This window comes from Sorex fumeus, unplaced genomic scaffold, assembly GCF_029834395.1.
Source record: "Sorex fumeus unplaced genomic scaffold, SorFum_2.1 ptg000054l, whole genome shotgun sequence".
Lineage (NCBI taxonomy): Eukaryota > Metazoa > Chordata > Mammalia > Eulipotyphla > Soricidae > Sorex > Sorex fumeus.
Window position 1 is genome coordinate 28,652,437 of NW_026606111.1, and position 17,430 is coordinate 28,669,866.

At 40.7% G+C, this 17,430-nt stretch overlaps 1 protein-coding gene across 2 annotated transcripts in view; it reads right to left on the reverse strand.

The window, feature by feature from the left end:
* Positions 1-526: 526 nt before the first annotated feature.
* The window catches only part of CDK19 (cyclin dependent kinase 19), a 181,906-nt gene continuing 165,002 nt past the window's right edge, over positions 527-17,430 (reverse strand). For both annotated transcript variants that reach the window (XM_056125305.1, XM_056125306.1), the window contains 5 exons: positions 11,564-11,636; positions 10,961-11,058; positions 10,155-10,233; positions 8,873-9,139; positions 527-4,933 (listed from right to left, as the gene is read on the reverse strand). In XM_056125305.1, the coding sequence (XP_055981280.1) occupies positions 4,811-4,933; positions 8,873-9,139; positions 10,155-10,233; positions 10,961-11,058; positions 11,564-11,636 (640 nt within the window). In that variant the 3' untranslated portion in view covers positions 527-4,810. The remainder of the gene's footprint in view (positions 4,934-8,872; positions 9,140-10,154; positions 10,234-10,960; positions 11,059-11,563; positions 11,637-17,430) is intronic.

Consider the following 17,430-nt stretch of genomic DNA (forward strand, 5'->3'; position numbering starts at 1 on the left):
TTGGGTCTTATCCAGTAGTGCTCAGGGCGTACTCCTGGCTACCATATGCAACAGAATGTTTTAATAAAATGAGAAACTCTCAATGCCACTTTACCCACAAAATGATGCCTATTTGTTTTCTCGAAAATATTCTATTCTTATTTTTTTAAATGTCCCCTAGAGATGTTTAAAAAAAACTCTCCTCTTGCTACTGAAAATGTTTGTAAGCCTTGCTTCTGTGGTTTTGTGGTATCATGAGCATTTTGAATAAAGTGACATATTGCAGCTCACTGGGAAGATTTTACATCTCTGCAGGACAAGTAGAATCTGTAAAAAAAGCTTCCAGGCACACAGATAAAATGTGAGCACTGAAATTTAAACTGAAGGGAAAGTGAGGGTGGGAGGGAGTGGAGATGTAGCTCAGTGGTGGAGCATTTGCCTGGCCTGCGTGAGGCCCTGGGTTCCACCTCCTGCACTGCAAAATAAATAAATTAAATAATATATTTATATGGAAAATATTCCTAGTCTTAAAAGACCAACACAGAAACAAATTCAATTAAATTTTATTACAACCAAGAATATAAAATAAATGCAATGTAATTTATTTTAGTTTTAACAGTCATTTCAAGAAGGATATCAGGACACCTCAAAAGCGAGACACTCAGCTCCAAAGCGGCAGCTTGTCCTGCACCCCACGGAGCAGAAAGCGTGGGGGTGCAGGTGGCTCTGAGAACACACCTCTGAGAGTGTGTGGAAAGCATACATGATCATCTCTATAATAATATAAAGAAGGATGCGTGCAGAACATGGCTGGAAAGAGAGACAAAAGACAGGCACACTTCACAAATAGGAAATATGGGAATACAAACTAGGCCGTTTAGAAAGAATATACTACATAACATATAAAAAGTACTTTAAATTGTTGTTAAAAAGGACATTTTTCAGTCCAGATTTTGTGTAATACTTTAGTGTCTACACAGACAAATCTTTAAAAAAATTAAATAGCATTAATTTACTAAATATTTAGGAGATAACAGTGCATTAAGGATTTTTTTTTTCATATAATACATACATATCACTCCTTTGCAGTGACAGCATAGAAGAGTAAGTATGGCCTTAGGTACAACACATTTTTTAAAAAATCCTAAAACAATGAACTTTGCTTTATGGTATCTGTGACTATTCTTGACGTTTATGAGGACCTAAACTGCTATGATTTTATAAAATATTACTTAAAGTTGAACCCTTCAAGTCTCCTTAGTCTAACTACCACTTCACTGCTTTTCTCCATTCCCAAGGAACACGATGGCCATAGTTGATGATTCGAAACTTTCACTGTATTCTTCCTTCACCGTATAGTTTCTGCTACAAAACATATATTCAAAGCAGATTAAGCTTCAAGTTTCATTCACCAACTATTCTTCCTTTTCTTTTACATTGAGCAGAGAAAACTGCATCATTTTAGAGGCATATAACTAGCACTTGCATCCCCAGGAAGGAGGCAGTGAGCATGTAAGTAAATGTCATCCCTTTCCAATCTTATGAGTAAATTACATTTATAAGAGCAAAAGAGTAGTGCAGAAGGTCAAAATCCTAAGTACTAAAGTTTTAAAACCACACAGATATAAAAATATACATGTCCTTGGTTTCTGTATGTCACTGCACGATCTACTTCATCACAAGGATTGTTCCAGCCTCAGTGTTAGCCCTGCTGCCAGGTTTACCTTACCCTTGAACTCAGCTCTCCTGTACATGTAGAACCCCTTTTCCAAACACGCGTCTCACCAGAAAGCTAACAAAATAAGAACTGATTTGTAAAGCTGTTCTCTGGAGAGCAGAAAACCTGCACATCGACTCCTTCCCTCCTTTCAATCATCTCCCCCGATTTGGGTATTTCCATTTGTCAAGGGGTGTGCCCCAACATTCTTGGGGAACATGACAGCCATCAGTCTTCCTTTTTTGCAGGGGGGAGTGGGTGTATGCCAAAGACTGTTCTCACACGTGCAGGGTCGGTGCTTTGCCCCTGAGCCAGATCCCTGACTCAGCCATCAATTTTCAAAGAGGAATGTGGTTATCTGCGCAAAGGTACATCTTAACCTCAAGGAGTTTCAAAGGTTTCCTTTGAAGTCCTGTAGTTTTAGGACCCTTGAGTGTTTTAAAGGTTTGGTTCCCCTTCACCGAGGAAAGAAAATTAGCAACCCCAAAAAATTTATTTGATAATGGGCATCACCAGCTCTCAGGCAAGAAAACAGGAGGAAAAGACCAGTACCAGCATGGTGAGCAGAAACAGTCGTGAGTGTGATGGGGATTCTGGTTGGCTTTATCCTAGAGAACAGTGTGTACTGGGAGTAACTAATAAAACCTCCTTACAGTTTCTGTATCAGTTCTCCCAGTAAAATTCACTATATACAATGTAAGCAGCCTACAAACTGTTTATCAAAATTGCTTAGAAAGTATTAAGAAGAATGGTATTTTGGTTTATGCAGATATTTGGGCTTGTCTTTATTAAATCTAAGTTCTTCTGGAGGGGAAGAATTTTATCCTGTTTATACTGTTTAAGTCCCATAACCACCTAGCACATTCTACTATAAGGGTAGAATAGCTAGTTGTTGTTAAAAGTTCTACTACCCAATTGCTGTTAAGAGTTCCTATGAACACTTTAACATTGATTCCTGTTGTGATATTTAGTTACCAACTTCCTTGAAAGTATAAATACATAAAAAAAAAAATCTCTCCAGAACTGTTCATTATAGAGAAGAATAAGGAATAATTTAGTGGGCTTGGAGATAAACAAAAGGACCCTCAGAGTCTAAGGCAGTTTCACTTGGAAGCCAATTACATGGCACAGACATCCCTAGAGAACTTCAGGTCACTCACCGTGCTGTAAGGATAGGAAGTACATCTTACCTTTTGTGTCTGTGACCCAACATGAAATTGGGCACATGGTGAGGATGTAGTGAGCACCTAGACAGTGAGGTCTCAGGACAAAACTTTATATAAATCATTACATCATGGAGGAACTCTTAGTCTTTTTGTTTTTTAAATAGAAGGGAATAACACTATGGGAACAACGAGAAATTCCTTTCATGGGAGCACATCACCTGTTTCATACCCGGTGTCACTGAGTATCATAGTAGAGTCTATGATATTAGTTAAGTATTATTATTAAGCTGAGATTCAGTAAGGCCCTTGCTGGCTACAGGATCACATCAATAGTGCAAAATGTATACTGGCTTCTAAAATTTTACTTTACTTGTGTATGGACAAAGAGTATCATAACCAGGTAGATAAGTTCACAAAGAATAATAAAAATAAAAATAATGCATATAGCTTGCATATACAACAATCAGCTATTACTTCTAGATCAATAAAAACATTTAAAACAAGGCTGGTGCTGCTAGTAGCATTTACAAGTCGGAAGAACACAAATTTCTTGCCCCTAATATCACAATGCGAGCTTAAGTTGCTGCACTTCCTTGTGACTCGGGGAGATGAGGCGGTTCCCTACACTGGCTAAGAAAGAACTCAGCCTCTAATTCATAGATCATGGAGATGCAAAAATGCACTTTCTCTAGTATAGCCTTATACTATCTGCCCATATTTTTTTAGGCACAATTATCAAAATTTCACTGAGGGGCAAAAGAAAGCATTCAGTGCAATGAAAAGATTCTTGATAGAATTAAGTTTCAGTAACAACAGTAAAATTATACACACTTCAAACATGAATAAAACCTAAATTTTTAACATGCTTTAAAAAATAGTCACTTTATGTCTAATGTGATATGGAGAACACTGCTCTCTATTTTAAAAGCAGATAAATTTGCAGGCTTCTAATTTGAGTACCTCAGATTATGGCAGCTGACCCAGATGTAAAGAAGCCAATTTTATGTACAATACACACTAAAAACTTTTCCTTCAAAGGGAAGTAACACATCCTTTGATGAATATTACTCCTTCAAAAAAAATCCTAGTGCAGTTAATATTCTATTCAGCTTTCTGGTGCAAGTCGCCAGAGGGCTGTATTTCATCAAAGCTCTGCAACCCTTTTTAAGGTAGACCCCGCTACAAGAAGGTTAAAAATCATACATCTTAATTACTAAATACTATTCGGAATAAAATGAGAAAGAGAACTCAGTTCCACGATGATGGCTCTATGAAAATTACCACGTTCTTCAAAAACTAAAGCATAGTAACTGCAAGGATCTAGGCTGTTTTTGGTTGTAGGTGTCCTCTGTCCCACCACGTGTCTTTTTATTAGACCTTCCCTGAATCTAGATAAATAAAAACATAATAGTAAAGTACTTTGGGACAGTAACAGTTTCTCTTTAAGATTTCCATGAGCAAACAGTCCTACACTGTGGAAACAACGTAGTGCTTTAAAAGGTGCATTTTTTTTAACCTGTGTTGCTAAGTCCGTTTACTGAGTAGAAAACTATACACCACTGGAGTCCTGTTCCTAAAACATTAAAATCCTATTAAAAGAGCTTTGAAAAGATAAATCATAGTGATTGCTACAGCATGAGAAAGGTGCACCAGGAAGTCCTTCAAAAAAAATGCTGAAGGTTACAGAGTTAAGTGCTGGGATTAGATCTGATGTTTTATCAGAAAAGTCACAATGGAAGTACATGCAGGGGAAGGGTCTTGGGGAAACTTCACAAGCATCTTCTTTCAGTCAGTAAAGAAGAAACGTCACCGGTCGGTCCTGCCAAATGCTCAGCATGTGTAGCTCTCCTCTCAGCCGGATGAGTTCTACATGGCACCACAGCTGGCATTTCCGGCAGCTTCTCCGGGCAGATGCATTGTTCTAGTCTGTACTCTGGACAGCGGCTGGTCAGTAGCGGTGAGATGGGTGGTACTGGGTGCTCTGCTGGGAGGAGGAGGAGTAGCCTAGTGTGGCCTGGGACTGAGAGGACCCCTGAACGCTGCTTTGGTAATTCAGGCGGGAACTGGAGTGCTAGGAGAAAGAAGGGGGGGTGGAGAGGAAGACAATTACTGATGGAGGAAGTGAACGGCCCAATAGGTTAGTCATGGCCAGGCCAGAGAAGCGAGGGATCTGCATTATCGGAGGCTTCAGGGCCAGAGACGAGGTAGCTGATGGCTAACTCTGCTCTTTACATGTTTTGCTTGTTTGGCACCCAGTTTAGCTAGGTTTCTCTGGGGGGACCCGGTGCAATGACAGGAGGAAAACTTTTAGCAGCTGACCCCACTGTTCTTTGTACTAAATAACTTTGGTGATTCTCTGCAGATGGTGTTTCGTAAACAAGAATAATCAAATGAATCAGGAGCACTCATAATGCATACTGACACACTCTCTCAAGTTCTCATTATAAATAACAAAGCTGTAATTAAGGAAGCATTTTTAGAGAAAAGAGCTTTCACAGTGATCTCTCTCTTTTGTGGTATGCTGAGAAACAAAACAAGGGGACAGATAGGATCAAACGATGAAGACAAGACAAATGCTCAAACTTCTGACAAAACTGAGGTTGCCAAGCTGTGAGTGGGGAAGAGGAGGATTAGACAGGACTCAAGGATAATGGGGGTGGGGTTGACTGGGGTTGCACTCTGGTGGTGGTGAAGGCACAGAGAGTCTGTACATCAAAACCAGAAACGCTAACACTGTCAACATGTTATCTAAGCTACAATAAATACAAATTTAAAAATAAAACAAACTAGTCCCATGAGACATAGGAATCTTAAAAAAAAAAAAAAAGAAAAGTTTATGCAGGCAGACACTTGACTGGTATCAGCAGGGTACCACCATGGCCAAGTGAAAAAAAGCTGGATAGAGTGGTACTAAAGCGTTATAAAATTTAAAGAAGGTCTATTTAAATATGGAAAATTTAAATACAAAAAATCAAAACACATCATACCTGAAAACACCCTCAAGGGAGGGCACGGTCAGCTATATTTCAACTCAAAACATTTTATTACTTTAAACAAAGCACTCAACTTTGGAGTAACAAGGGCACAAGTGTGAAAACATGTCATCTGTGGATGACATCTGTGGAATTCATCTGTGGAATAGGAACAAGGTGCTTGGCTGAATACAAGCAGCACTAAGAACCAGTGTCTGATGATGCTCAAAAGACTTTGTAAGCTAAATGGACAAGCAAATACAGAATAAGGCACGCTCATTTCATGGCATAAAGATTCTCAAAGTAAGCCCTGATGATCTTTTGAATTTCTGTGGTGTCTGTTGTGATGTCCCCCATTTCCTTTCCGGTTTATTAGGGTTTTTTAATCTTTCTTTGTAAGTCTTGCTAGCAGTTTATCGATCTTATTTATTTTTTCAAAGAACTGGCTCTTGGTTTCATTAATCTTGGTTAGTTTCTTGAGATTCCAATTCATTAGTTTCTGCTCTTTGTTTTATTACTTCTTTCTTCCTGCATGCTTTAGGCTCCTTTTGTTGGTCACTTTCCAGTATCTAAAGTTGTGACGCCAAGTTACTTATGTGGGTCTTTTTTTTTCTTCCGAGGAATGCTTTCATAGCAATGAATTTTCCTCTTAACACTGCTTTCCCTGTATCCCACAGTTCTGGTAGGTTCTAGTGGTGGTGAAGGCACAGAAAGGGCTCATTCTCATTTTATGAATCTTTTCATTTCCTCTCTGACCCACTGGTTGTTCAGTTATTGACTATTTAATTTCCAAGTATTTTATAAGTTGTTTCTCAATTTGTTTGTGATTAACTTCTACTTCAGTGCATCATGGTCTCAGATATAGTTGATATGATTTTTATGGTCTTGTTTTTGTGGAGGCATGTTTTATGTTCCAGCATGTGGTCTATCTTGGAGAATGTCCCATGTGCATTGGAGAAGAATGTATATTCGGCCTTCTGAGGTTGAGAGGCCCTATATTTTATCTCGTGACTCCCTCTCGTCCATTTCTTTCTTCAAATAAAGTGTTCCTTGCTAAGCTTTAATCTAGTTGATATATCAAGATGTAATAAGGCTATTCCCTTGCAGTTAAACTGTGAATGGCCATGAGGTGGCACTTGGGGTTTACAGAAGGCCAAACTGGCACCGTCTCCCTACTGGGTACACAACCGCTGCCAAGCTGGACTGGCAACATCTGCTCTAAGACAATCAGAGTCTCAGCTGAAAACAACTCTACTCTGCTTTTTATTCCCTCACCTCCTTCTGACTGGAGGTGTTGATCCAAGCAGCGTTCCCTAACTCCAAATTATAACTATGTGCTTTATTTTGAAATTTATTATGGGGGAGAGGGGAGATAAAAAAAAGTTCTTTTCACTCACAAGTCTGACAACTTGTGAGTTGTCAGGTCAGTCTGGTATAGCTTCTCTTCCACATCAGAAGACTACCATGGAGATAATGGGTTCCTTATCGTGCCTTTGCTAATGCTTCTCTTGACTGTCTAACTTTGAGTTTTTTTACCACAGAGTTGATCACTTCCTTGCCTTTGGTTACTTTTCCTATGATCTCTATCCTTCATGCTCCCCCACCCCCCACCCAAACTAGTTTTGGGAGGGAGGTATTATGGTTTTAAAACGTTGGGGAGAGGACACAGCCAGGGTGGATGGGGCCTACCCCAGCTCTGTGCTCCAGGTTTCTTGAGCAGAGTCAAGAACTAATGGATCTTTAATGGATCTTCTTTAGGGGAAATCTTTCAAATACACTTTCCCTGCCTCTTTTAAAACAACTGTTACTACCTTGAGATGATACCTTGAAATACTTGCTGCTTTAATATTTTGAAATAATATCTTGAAATACCTTGTTACTGCCTTGAAATAGGAACTTGTTACTACCTTGAAAATAGTCTTAGCTACCTGGTAAAGGCGTGTGCCTTGCTGTGGCTGACCACAGCTCATTCCTAGCACTGCTCATGTCTTCTGAGCATCACCAGAATGGCCAGGAGAGCATCTGGGACCTGAACACCATTAGGGAGCTGCCCCCGCCCCCTGCCAAAAAAAAAAAAAAAACCTCTCTTGATTTTTCACAACATTCCCCAGAGTATTTTTCTCTACAAATACCAACCCTTATTCACCTAATTTCCTGAATCAAAATTGCAGTTTTCTTTGTATCTTATGGAAAGATTTAACCATATTTCTGAAAAGCATCTATCTTAATCCCCATACATTTTTGTGTTTATTTTTTTCCCTCCCAGGGAGAACAAATGTTTTTCATGAATAAAGTTATCAGCCCTTTCCATTTCCTTTTTCTCATTCATTCATTCATTCATTTCTCATTCATTCATTCCCTTTCCTCCCTGATCCTTCCAGGTAGTGACCAGGGGCTGCCTGTGTTGCCTGCAGTTGTGTTCACCCAGGGTTGTCATGCTTGTGCATACTCTGGCCACAGTGCTCCCTGCAGTGCTCATGCATGTTCTTACCATGGCGTTTACTGGCCATGGTGCTTGCACACTTTTTAGTGGTGTCTGTCCACTAGGGGTTGAACTCCTTTAACTGGGGTGCTCACAACACTGGCAGTGCTGTGATGGGAACCCACTAGAGGCATGGGGGTGGGGGAATGGTCAGTGATCAGAGCTAAGATCAAGCTCAGGAGGCTGGGACCTGACCCTTACAGGAGCACTTAAGCCACTGAGTGACCCTGGGCCTCTCACGCTTTGCAATGACTTATCTAGCTCTCTTTTTCTGACCCGGACCAGACAGGCAGAAGAAGGAAAGGTAAAAGGAGAATTTTCCTGGGAGGAGGTGGGGGGTGTGACTGCCCACACCTCTTGCCAAGGAGCAACAAGTCAAGAAACAAAATTATATTGCAATCGCAGGAAATAAAACCAGTCTTCGATTTCAGAAAATAAGCCGAGAAGTAATTTAATTCTAAAAGGACCTGTTAAAAGAGTTTCCGTTCCACACTACAAACGCACATTTTAAAAAAAAAAGGAAAGAAAAAAAAAGAAAAAAGAATCAGGCGCGCACCTGATAATCTGAAGACAGAACGGGCCCGCCGGAGTTGGCGCCTGAGGCTCCCAGCCGCGGCTTCTTGTTGGGAGGCACCTGGGTGAGGCCCGAGTCCTGACTGTGCTGCAGCCCGGGCCCCGCGGCCCCGGTCGCTGTGCCCGCCGCTCCCGCAGTCCCGTTGGTCTGCGTGCTGTTCTGCGGCGGTGGGGGTGCTGGCGGCGGGGCGGCGGCCTGCTGGGGGGGCGCGGGGGGCTGCTGATGCTGGTTCTGCTGCTGTTGCTGATTCTTGAAGAGGGGAGGGAAAAGCAGGCTTAGTGTGGAAACTACATGAACAGAAACCTCATTAGCTGATAGATGCATTCGGTGATAGGTAAGGGAAGGGGCGACTTTTGCCGGGCACCAAAGAGTGAAAGGAGGGGGGCGTGGCCAGGCAGGCCGCATCCATCCCCGAGGGTCAAAGGACCGAGTCCCCTCCCCCCTCCCCTCAGCAGGAACCGCAGGAACTGTCCTCTTAAACTCACTTCTATCACACAGTACTCCTCTAAAGCGGTCACAGCCCAGCCACTGAGAAACTACCGGGGGTTCGGGAGCTAAGAGCCCAACGCTCCCGTAGCATCTAATGGTCTGCTTGATCATGACTTTGGAAAAAGGAAAGCAGCAGGGGAAATGATGATACACCCAATTATCATCAGAGGGCAGAGTGCCATAAGCTTGGGAGAACAGCCTGCACCCAGCAAGACAGACATGACACCAAGACCACAAAAAAAGTTAGAATTAAGAATTGGAATATTGAGGCCGAGGTGATAGTACTGTGGGGTAAGGGAGCCAAGCCAGGCTGTCCTCAGCACCAATGATGGTTCCGGAGCCCTGCCAGGAGTGGCCCCTGAGTTTACAGCCAGAAGTAAGCCCTGAACACCACCAGGTGTGGCCCCCAAACAAAACAGAACAGGGAACAGGCATAGGTTTGCAAACATGTCAAAAATTAATTTATCTATCTGCTTCTTGTAGTTCAGATTTGGTTGGGTTTGTTTTGTTTTGTTTTGGGGGCAGTAAATCACACCCAGTGCTGCTCAGGGGTTACTCCGGGTTTGGGGAATGCTGAGGATCAAAGCTGGGTTGGCTGCGTGCAAGGGCAAGTGCCCTACCGGTTGTACTATTGTTCTAGTCCCTATAGATTTGAGAATACAAAAAATATGTTATTAGATAAATGGCAGCTACATGTATAAGAATTATTATACTTGTCTAAATTCTCAGTTGCCTCTCTTTCTACCTGGAAATTAAAGTGCTAGGCAGTTATTACCTTGTCACCTTTCTCTTCAGGTTCATCTTCATTAAGAAATTCTCGTTTGGGGTAAGGAATCTGGCAGCCAGCAAACACACTAAAAATCATTTTTAAAAAAAAGAGAAAAGAGAGAGAAAGTGACCTAAAACCTTCAATGCCATTGTTGTTGCTAATTTAAAACTCACTTTAAAATGTTTATGTCTTATTTTTCAACTGTGCTGTTTTCTGAATATCACCTACCAAAATTTAATTTAATCAACAGAGATGACTGTCCAGAATTTTACACTAATTGCCACTTTCAATAACAAATCTTAACTGCTATTGGCTAGTTCATATTTATGACACAGATATTTCTCCATAAAACTTCACTGGCACAAAAATAACAATTCGCATTTGCTTTGACAGTAAAAATAATTTTTTGCTCACAAAATGTTTTACCTCTAATAATTCTATGCACAATATAAAGAAATGGGTATAATAAGTATGCGGAAAGAGGAATTTGCTAGTTATTGGACACAGAGCTTTAAATTCTCAGTTCCTTACTCATTAGATTAAAACTTAAAACAGTTTATTGATCTATTAAAAAATGTCCCATCTGTTCTCTGCGTCACTATTAATCATCCTTCCTAAAATACTTATTTTCATTCACACCTTTCTACAGTTTTGCCAATTCAAAATAAAGGTTCTTTCTTTTGAGTTGTTTTTCTCTGAAGAAGTACTAGTGAGGAAAGTAAAAAAACATTTCAGTAAGTTTCTCTTCCTTTTAGCCACCATCCAATATCTTCAACTTGGAGTAACAGACACAGAAAAGGTAGAACACATACTCTAACGTTGGCAAAGGGTCCTCCTGAAAATAGGGGTCTTGCAGGGCCTGCTCTGAGGTAATTCTCTTGGTTGGATCCATTGTAAGCAGTTTCTGAAGCTAGAGTGATACAAAAGAAATAGCACGTGAAAAGGTCAATATTCTGGCATTTGTATTAATATCTAGCAGGGTTAATATTAACACAGTTTTGTATAGCTGGTTGCATGATTCATACACCTCACTGAAAAAATTAGGTCAAGAAGCCAAGGGGGGTAACATTGCAACAACAAAATGTTTTATTTTCCCCCAATGTCCACTACATTTCTTTTTCTTTCTTAAGAGGTAGAAGGCAGGAAAGAAAGCCCAATGGGCCAGAGCACTGGGTTCAACTCCTAGCACTGTGTGGCAGCCAGCCCAAGTACTGTCAGGAGGGACCTATGAGCACAGAGCTGAGAGTAGCCACCAAGTCCCACCAGGAGTGGCTCCCAGATCAGAAAATAAAATAAAATGAACTACAACAGAATAAAATAAAGAAGAAGTAAGAGAACTGGGACAGTTCTGTGGTAAGTGGGGTGAGATGAGGGCTCTGCCAGGGCTCTAACTCCCCAGGGCGAGTTGCACCTACCAAGAGGAACACTTTGCTGTCGGGCTTGACCTTGTGTTTCTCCATGTACTTTATGAGGCTACTGTTGGCATACCTGCAAGGATGGAACATCACACTTTACTGGGAATACTCACAGAATCTTTTTATTTACTTATTTTTATTACTTTTTTATGCTGGGGATTGAACCTAGGGCATCAGATATGCCAAACATGGTTTTTTAAAAAAAAAATTTATTTTTGTTTTTTTAAATTTTTTTATTCATTTTTTTCCCCAAACATGCATATTACCAGTGAATTGCATCTCTAGCCCCAACAATTTATACTGTTAAACAGAAAGCTCCAATAATATCTTTTCTATAAGGTATATTTATGCAATATTTTTTTCTGAATCCAAAGGATCACAAAACCAAATACTGATAAATGTGTGAAGAAAAACACACCATTACATACTGCAAGTAGGGTTTATATTGTTAATCTGGAAAAGTAGGCATTAAGCAATAGAGTTGAAAATATGAATATTCTATGATGCGTTAATTCCTCGCCTAGGTACACAAACTAATCCAAGACAAACTCTGCACATGTGTGTTTTGGGGTGTGGGGGAATGGCTCAAAGGACTGCAGTGGTTGAAGGAGCCCAGAGTTCAATCTAGATACCACGTGGTCCCCTAGCACCGCCAGGAAAGTCCCAGGAGCAGCCTCCCACACACTGACAGGCACAGACCCCTGCCCCAAGGAAACAGACAATAGAAGCATTTTTATAACAGGAAGAAAAAAATCTCTAACAGAAAGCCCAAATGTGGCTGGGTAGTTCAGCAGGCAGGGGCTTGCCCTTCACGCAGCAGACCCAGGTTTGATCCCTGGCACCCTAGATGGTCCTCCGAGCCTCCCTGAGCAAAGAGCCAGGAGAAAGCCCTGGGCATAGGTGGGTGTGGCACCAAAACAAAATGAAAACAAACCCAAATGTACATTAGCTGAAAAATGAATAAACTGTACATTACTTAAAGAATGGATACTCCAGAAAAGAATGTTATATAACAGTAAAAATAAATACATGGCTTAATCAGTGGCTGAATAATTAGCAGTACTCCTACTTTTTTTTTTTAAAAAAAGGATGAACAGAAGGGAGATACAAATTTCAAAAGAAAATACACAGTACTGTATACACATTTATATAAAGCTAGACTAAACAATAAACTTGAGATACATGTTGTAAAACTGTATTGAAAAATATAGACCCATAAATACAATTCAGAATAATCACTATACTTTAGAGGGGATGAAAACAGGAAGGGAGGATACAGATTATCCTCCTCCCTTAATCTAATCTTATTATATTTCTTAGGTTAATAGGTGAGTAAATTGTACTCATTTTTTATCCTGAGCAGACTTCATGCCGTTCATGCCAAACTTTCAACATACATATTCTTTATTGTATATTAAATATTTAAAATTAAAAGGGTCAAAAGGGCTAGAAAGAGTACAGTGGGTAGGACACTTGCCTTACATGTGGCTGACCAGGGTTCAACTCCCAGTACCACACATGGTCTTCTGAGCCCTGCAATGAATGATTCCTGAGCAGAGTCAGGAGTAAGCCCCAACCACTTTCAGGTAAGGTCCAAGACAAAAAGAAAAACAAAAAACAAAAACAAAAAAAAAAGAAAAAAGAAGGCTGGGAGGGGAGCAGTAATTTGGGGGGGGGGGGAGGGAATAGGGGAAGTACTCTATGTTTACCAAAGAAAATTTAGGGACCATAAGGAACCAGGGAGATATAGCAGCTCACTGGGCTAGAATACATGCTCTGCACACAGAAGGATTAGTTTGATCCCTGCCTGCCTCCCCTCAAATACCTTCAGGAACAGCACCCCAGCACAGAGCTGGGAATAGCCCGAGTACCACCAGGTATGGCCTCCCACTCCAAAAATAGAAAAAAAGATCATAAAAAACTAAAATCATAAGATATACATTGTTATAACTTTTTTCACTTAATATTATATATATTTTTATAAACATTTTCCTTTCTCAAATGTACTTTAAACTTATTTATCACATGCAGTGGTTGTATATTTCCTGCTGATACTAAGGCTGTTTGTTTTACACTGATTATGAAATGCTGACACTCCTAAGTCAATCTGGTATATATCCTAGATACACAACCCCACCCAGAAGATGAAAAGCCTCCTCCCTCCGGATCCCCACACAGCTGTTTACCAGTTACATGCTTGAAGGCAAGTAGTTAACCTGGATGAAAGCCTGAGGCTCCTAATGTGAAAAACGTGGATCATAATTATGCCTAACTCACAGAACTGTTGAGAGCAACCATTATATAAGAAAGCCTAAGAAAGGACTTAGTATCATACAGGGCTGGAGCAATAGCACAGTGGGTAGGGTGTTTGCCTTGCACACGGCCGACCCAGGTTCGATTCCTCCATACCTCTCGAAGAGCCTAGCAAGCTACCGAGAGTATCCCGCCTGCACGGCAGAGCCTGGCAAGCTCCCCTTGGCGTATTCAATATGCCAAAAACAGTAACAAGTCTCACAATGGAGACGTTACTGGTGCCCACTCAAGCTAATCAATGAATAACGGGAGGACAGTGCTACAGGGCACATAAGAAGTCCTTGTTATGTGGCTGCTTGAATTGCTTCCATGGGATAAATTCTTGAAACTCTTGGGTCAAAGGGTACTGGTATTCATTCTGAAACCCTTTCGGGATGCTCTACAACTTCACTACACATGCCTGGCTCTCACGTCAGCAACGTGGGCATCAACCAAGAGCCCATACTAGAAATGCAGGCTCCCAGGACACATCTCAGATTCTGAATTAGAAACTGTATTTACTTCGCTTATGGGGAATACCTGGCAGGGCTCCGAGGCTACACCAGGCAGTGTCCTAGGGACCATGTGATGCCAGACCTCATGCAAAGTGTGTACACAGGCAAAGATTATGACTGAACGTAGGCTTTCAGCATGCAAACTAGTGCCCCAGCCCATTGATTAGCTCTGAATATAAAAAAAAAAACCCAGCATTTTTTAATATTCAAGTAATTTGTAGGTTCATTAAAGTTTGAAAAGAACTCATTTTCAACTCTGGGGTATTCCTGGAATGGGGGAGGACCAAATCCCCAACACTGGAAAACACAGGAGGCCCTGTTCACACATGTCATCTTGCCAGAAGAGAAACGGCAAGAGAAAAGGCCCAGTGTCTCATCTCCAAAAGAATAGGATAGTGCTGGACCTTCCCAGGCTGACTGGTCTGGGCTGAGAACCCTGGGATTGTCTCGGAAAGGGGGCAAGCAGATTTCCCCCTTCTTGCCTGAAGGCACAGCAGCCCACAGCCGTACCCGACACTGGTCCAGCTCCACAACTGAACCTCATCAAACTGTCAAGCCACTGTTCCAGATCTAGAGCTCCTGGAAATTTCTTACTACTGTCAGTTCAGTTGGATTACAACTAACCTGATGGGAGGGTTGCATAGAAGATCACTCAACTCAGTGAGTCTAAACAATAATACAGAAGGTTCAACTAGCACTAACCAGCACAGCAGATCCTCAGACAATGACTTCAGTAACATCATTGTGAGATATAACAATGATCACAAATTGATTCTTACTGATCTATGTTTTAATAATTCCATTTGCCTTAGTGTTGTAACAAATATGAAGCAAATATCACAGGCTGGGGTAGTGGGAGGGAAACTGGGGATACCGGTGGGGGAAGGTCACACTGGTGGTGGGCTGGTGGTGAAACATTTAATGCTCGAAACAACAGTATTATAAACAACTTGGTAATCACAGTTTTGTAATAAAAAAATTCTTTTAAGAACTTATTTTCACTAGTAAGTGAACATATCACTGTATCACTGTATCACTCTCATCCCGTTGATCATCATTTTACTTGAGCAGGCGCCAGTAATGTCTATATTCATCCCAGCCCTGAGATTTTAGCGCCTCTCCTTACTTGTCTTTCCCAACACTGCCATATTGGAGGCTCTTTTCAGGGATGGGGAATGAGACCCGTTATTGTTACTGTTTGTGGCATATTGTATATGCCACAGGTAGCTTGCCATGAGTAAGTAAAAAGTAAAAGTAAGCATGCAAATAAAAGTGTCTCTTTTACTATACCCTTGCAATTTTTGGGTGTTTTTATTTTAAAAATCTTTGTCATATGTATTAATTAAAAGATACTCTTCCAGTACCAGGAACATTTTTATCGGCAATGTAACCACTAAGTTTTGTAATTGGAAGGAACTTGAAAGTTGATGCAGGACTGCAAGCTACATGTCTTTGGTTGAAAAACTGATTTTGTGGGTAACCTTGATTCTAAGCTATTCGTTTATATAATAGTATTAAAGGTCTTGCGCTTGAGAAATTCTATTGCTCAATTTCCATTGTGGTTTCTTCACAGCTTCTCAGTATTAAAGCTAAATAGAATTGTTTTGTCATTTTCTGAATTCTACCCTCTTCCAGATTTGCTACACTTTAGGAGATAAACCATTTTCAAAGTAATTCAAACTCTTTTTATGTATTATGAAACATTTATATATTATGAAACACTGTAAAATAAACAGGCCATGTTCATTTAAAAATCTAAATCTTAAAGTCAACAGTCACTTTCTTTCTTTCTTTCTTTCTTTTTTTTTTTGTTTTGGGTCACACCCGGCGATGCTCAGGGGTTACTCCTGGCTTTGCACTCAGGAATCACTCCTGGCGGTGCTCAGGGGACCATATGGGATGCTGGGAATCGAACTCTGGTCGGCTGCATGCAAGGCAAATGCCCTACCCGCTGTGCTATTGCTCCAGACCCAGTGACTTTCTTTTTATTATATTTTTACATTGCCTTCTAATGAGCAAATTAGAGCTGACCATTTGGAAAAATTAGAGAAATTTTTGACTGCTATCCTTCCTAATTTACTTGAGAGTAATCTGGTGAATTCGTCATTTTTTTTAATGTACCACAATGAAAACAAGTTATTATCACCTGAAAAAACTGTTACACTTTCCATATTATCTGAAAAATGATTTTCCAGAATATTTTTCATTATATTTTACTTTAGTAACATGTATGTGTTGTACTGAGTTTAGCTAACTTTCAATAAATCCTTTTTCGGTCTCATTTTAATATTCTTTTTGTGAGAAGAGGAGATTACCTATTAGAAGTGTGGACTCTGAGCTTTTCTTACTTTTTTATTTTTATTATTATTTTTTAATTTCAGGAAGCATTTTTGTTGAACAAAACTTATTTAGAAAGATGAGGAGGAAGGGGGAGAAAAAAAATTGAACAAATGTTCAGGAGACAACATGAGAGAAAGAATGGGGGGTTGGGGGGAGTGACTGCCATAGGGGTGTGGCGTAAGTTTTGCTTAAAATGGAAAAGAGGGAAATGACCCTCAGGAGGTAGGGGGTGGCAGGAGGGAAACTGGTGACACTGGTGACGGGAAACGTATACAGATGGAGGGATGGGTGTTGGAACACTGTATGATTGAAACCCAACCTGAACAATGTTGTGTATTTCACAGGAGGGAGGGAGGAAAGAAGGCAGGCAGGTGGGCACACCAAGCAAAGAGAGACACACACAAGCAAGTGAGATACATGTTCAATGTTGAAGTCAGGCTTGAAGAGGAGAAATAAACCTCATGTTTTCTTTTTGGCCTTTGGGCCATGCCCGGCGATGCTCAGGGGTAGTTCCTGGGAATGTGCTGGGAACTATCCACTGCCAGGGATCAAACCCTGAGCTCCCTCTTCAGCCCATTAAGCTCTTTCCCCAGCCCCCCTATCAGTTACTTCGCTAACTGAACTTTCAATCCTCTTTTATCATTTCACTCCTATTTAAAGAATTGCTTTTCAGCACTGTTGCTTCATATTTAAATTTCTGGGTCTTTAACTACTATATTG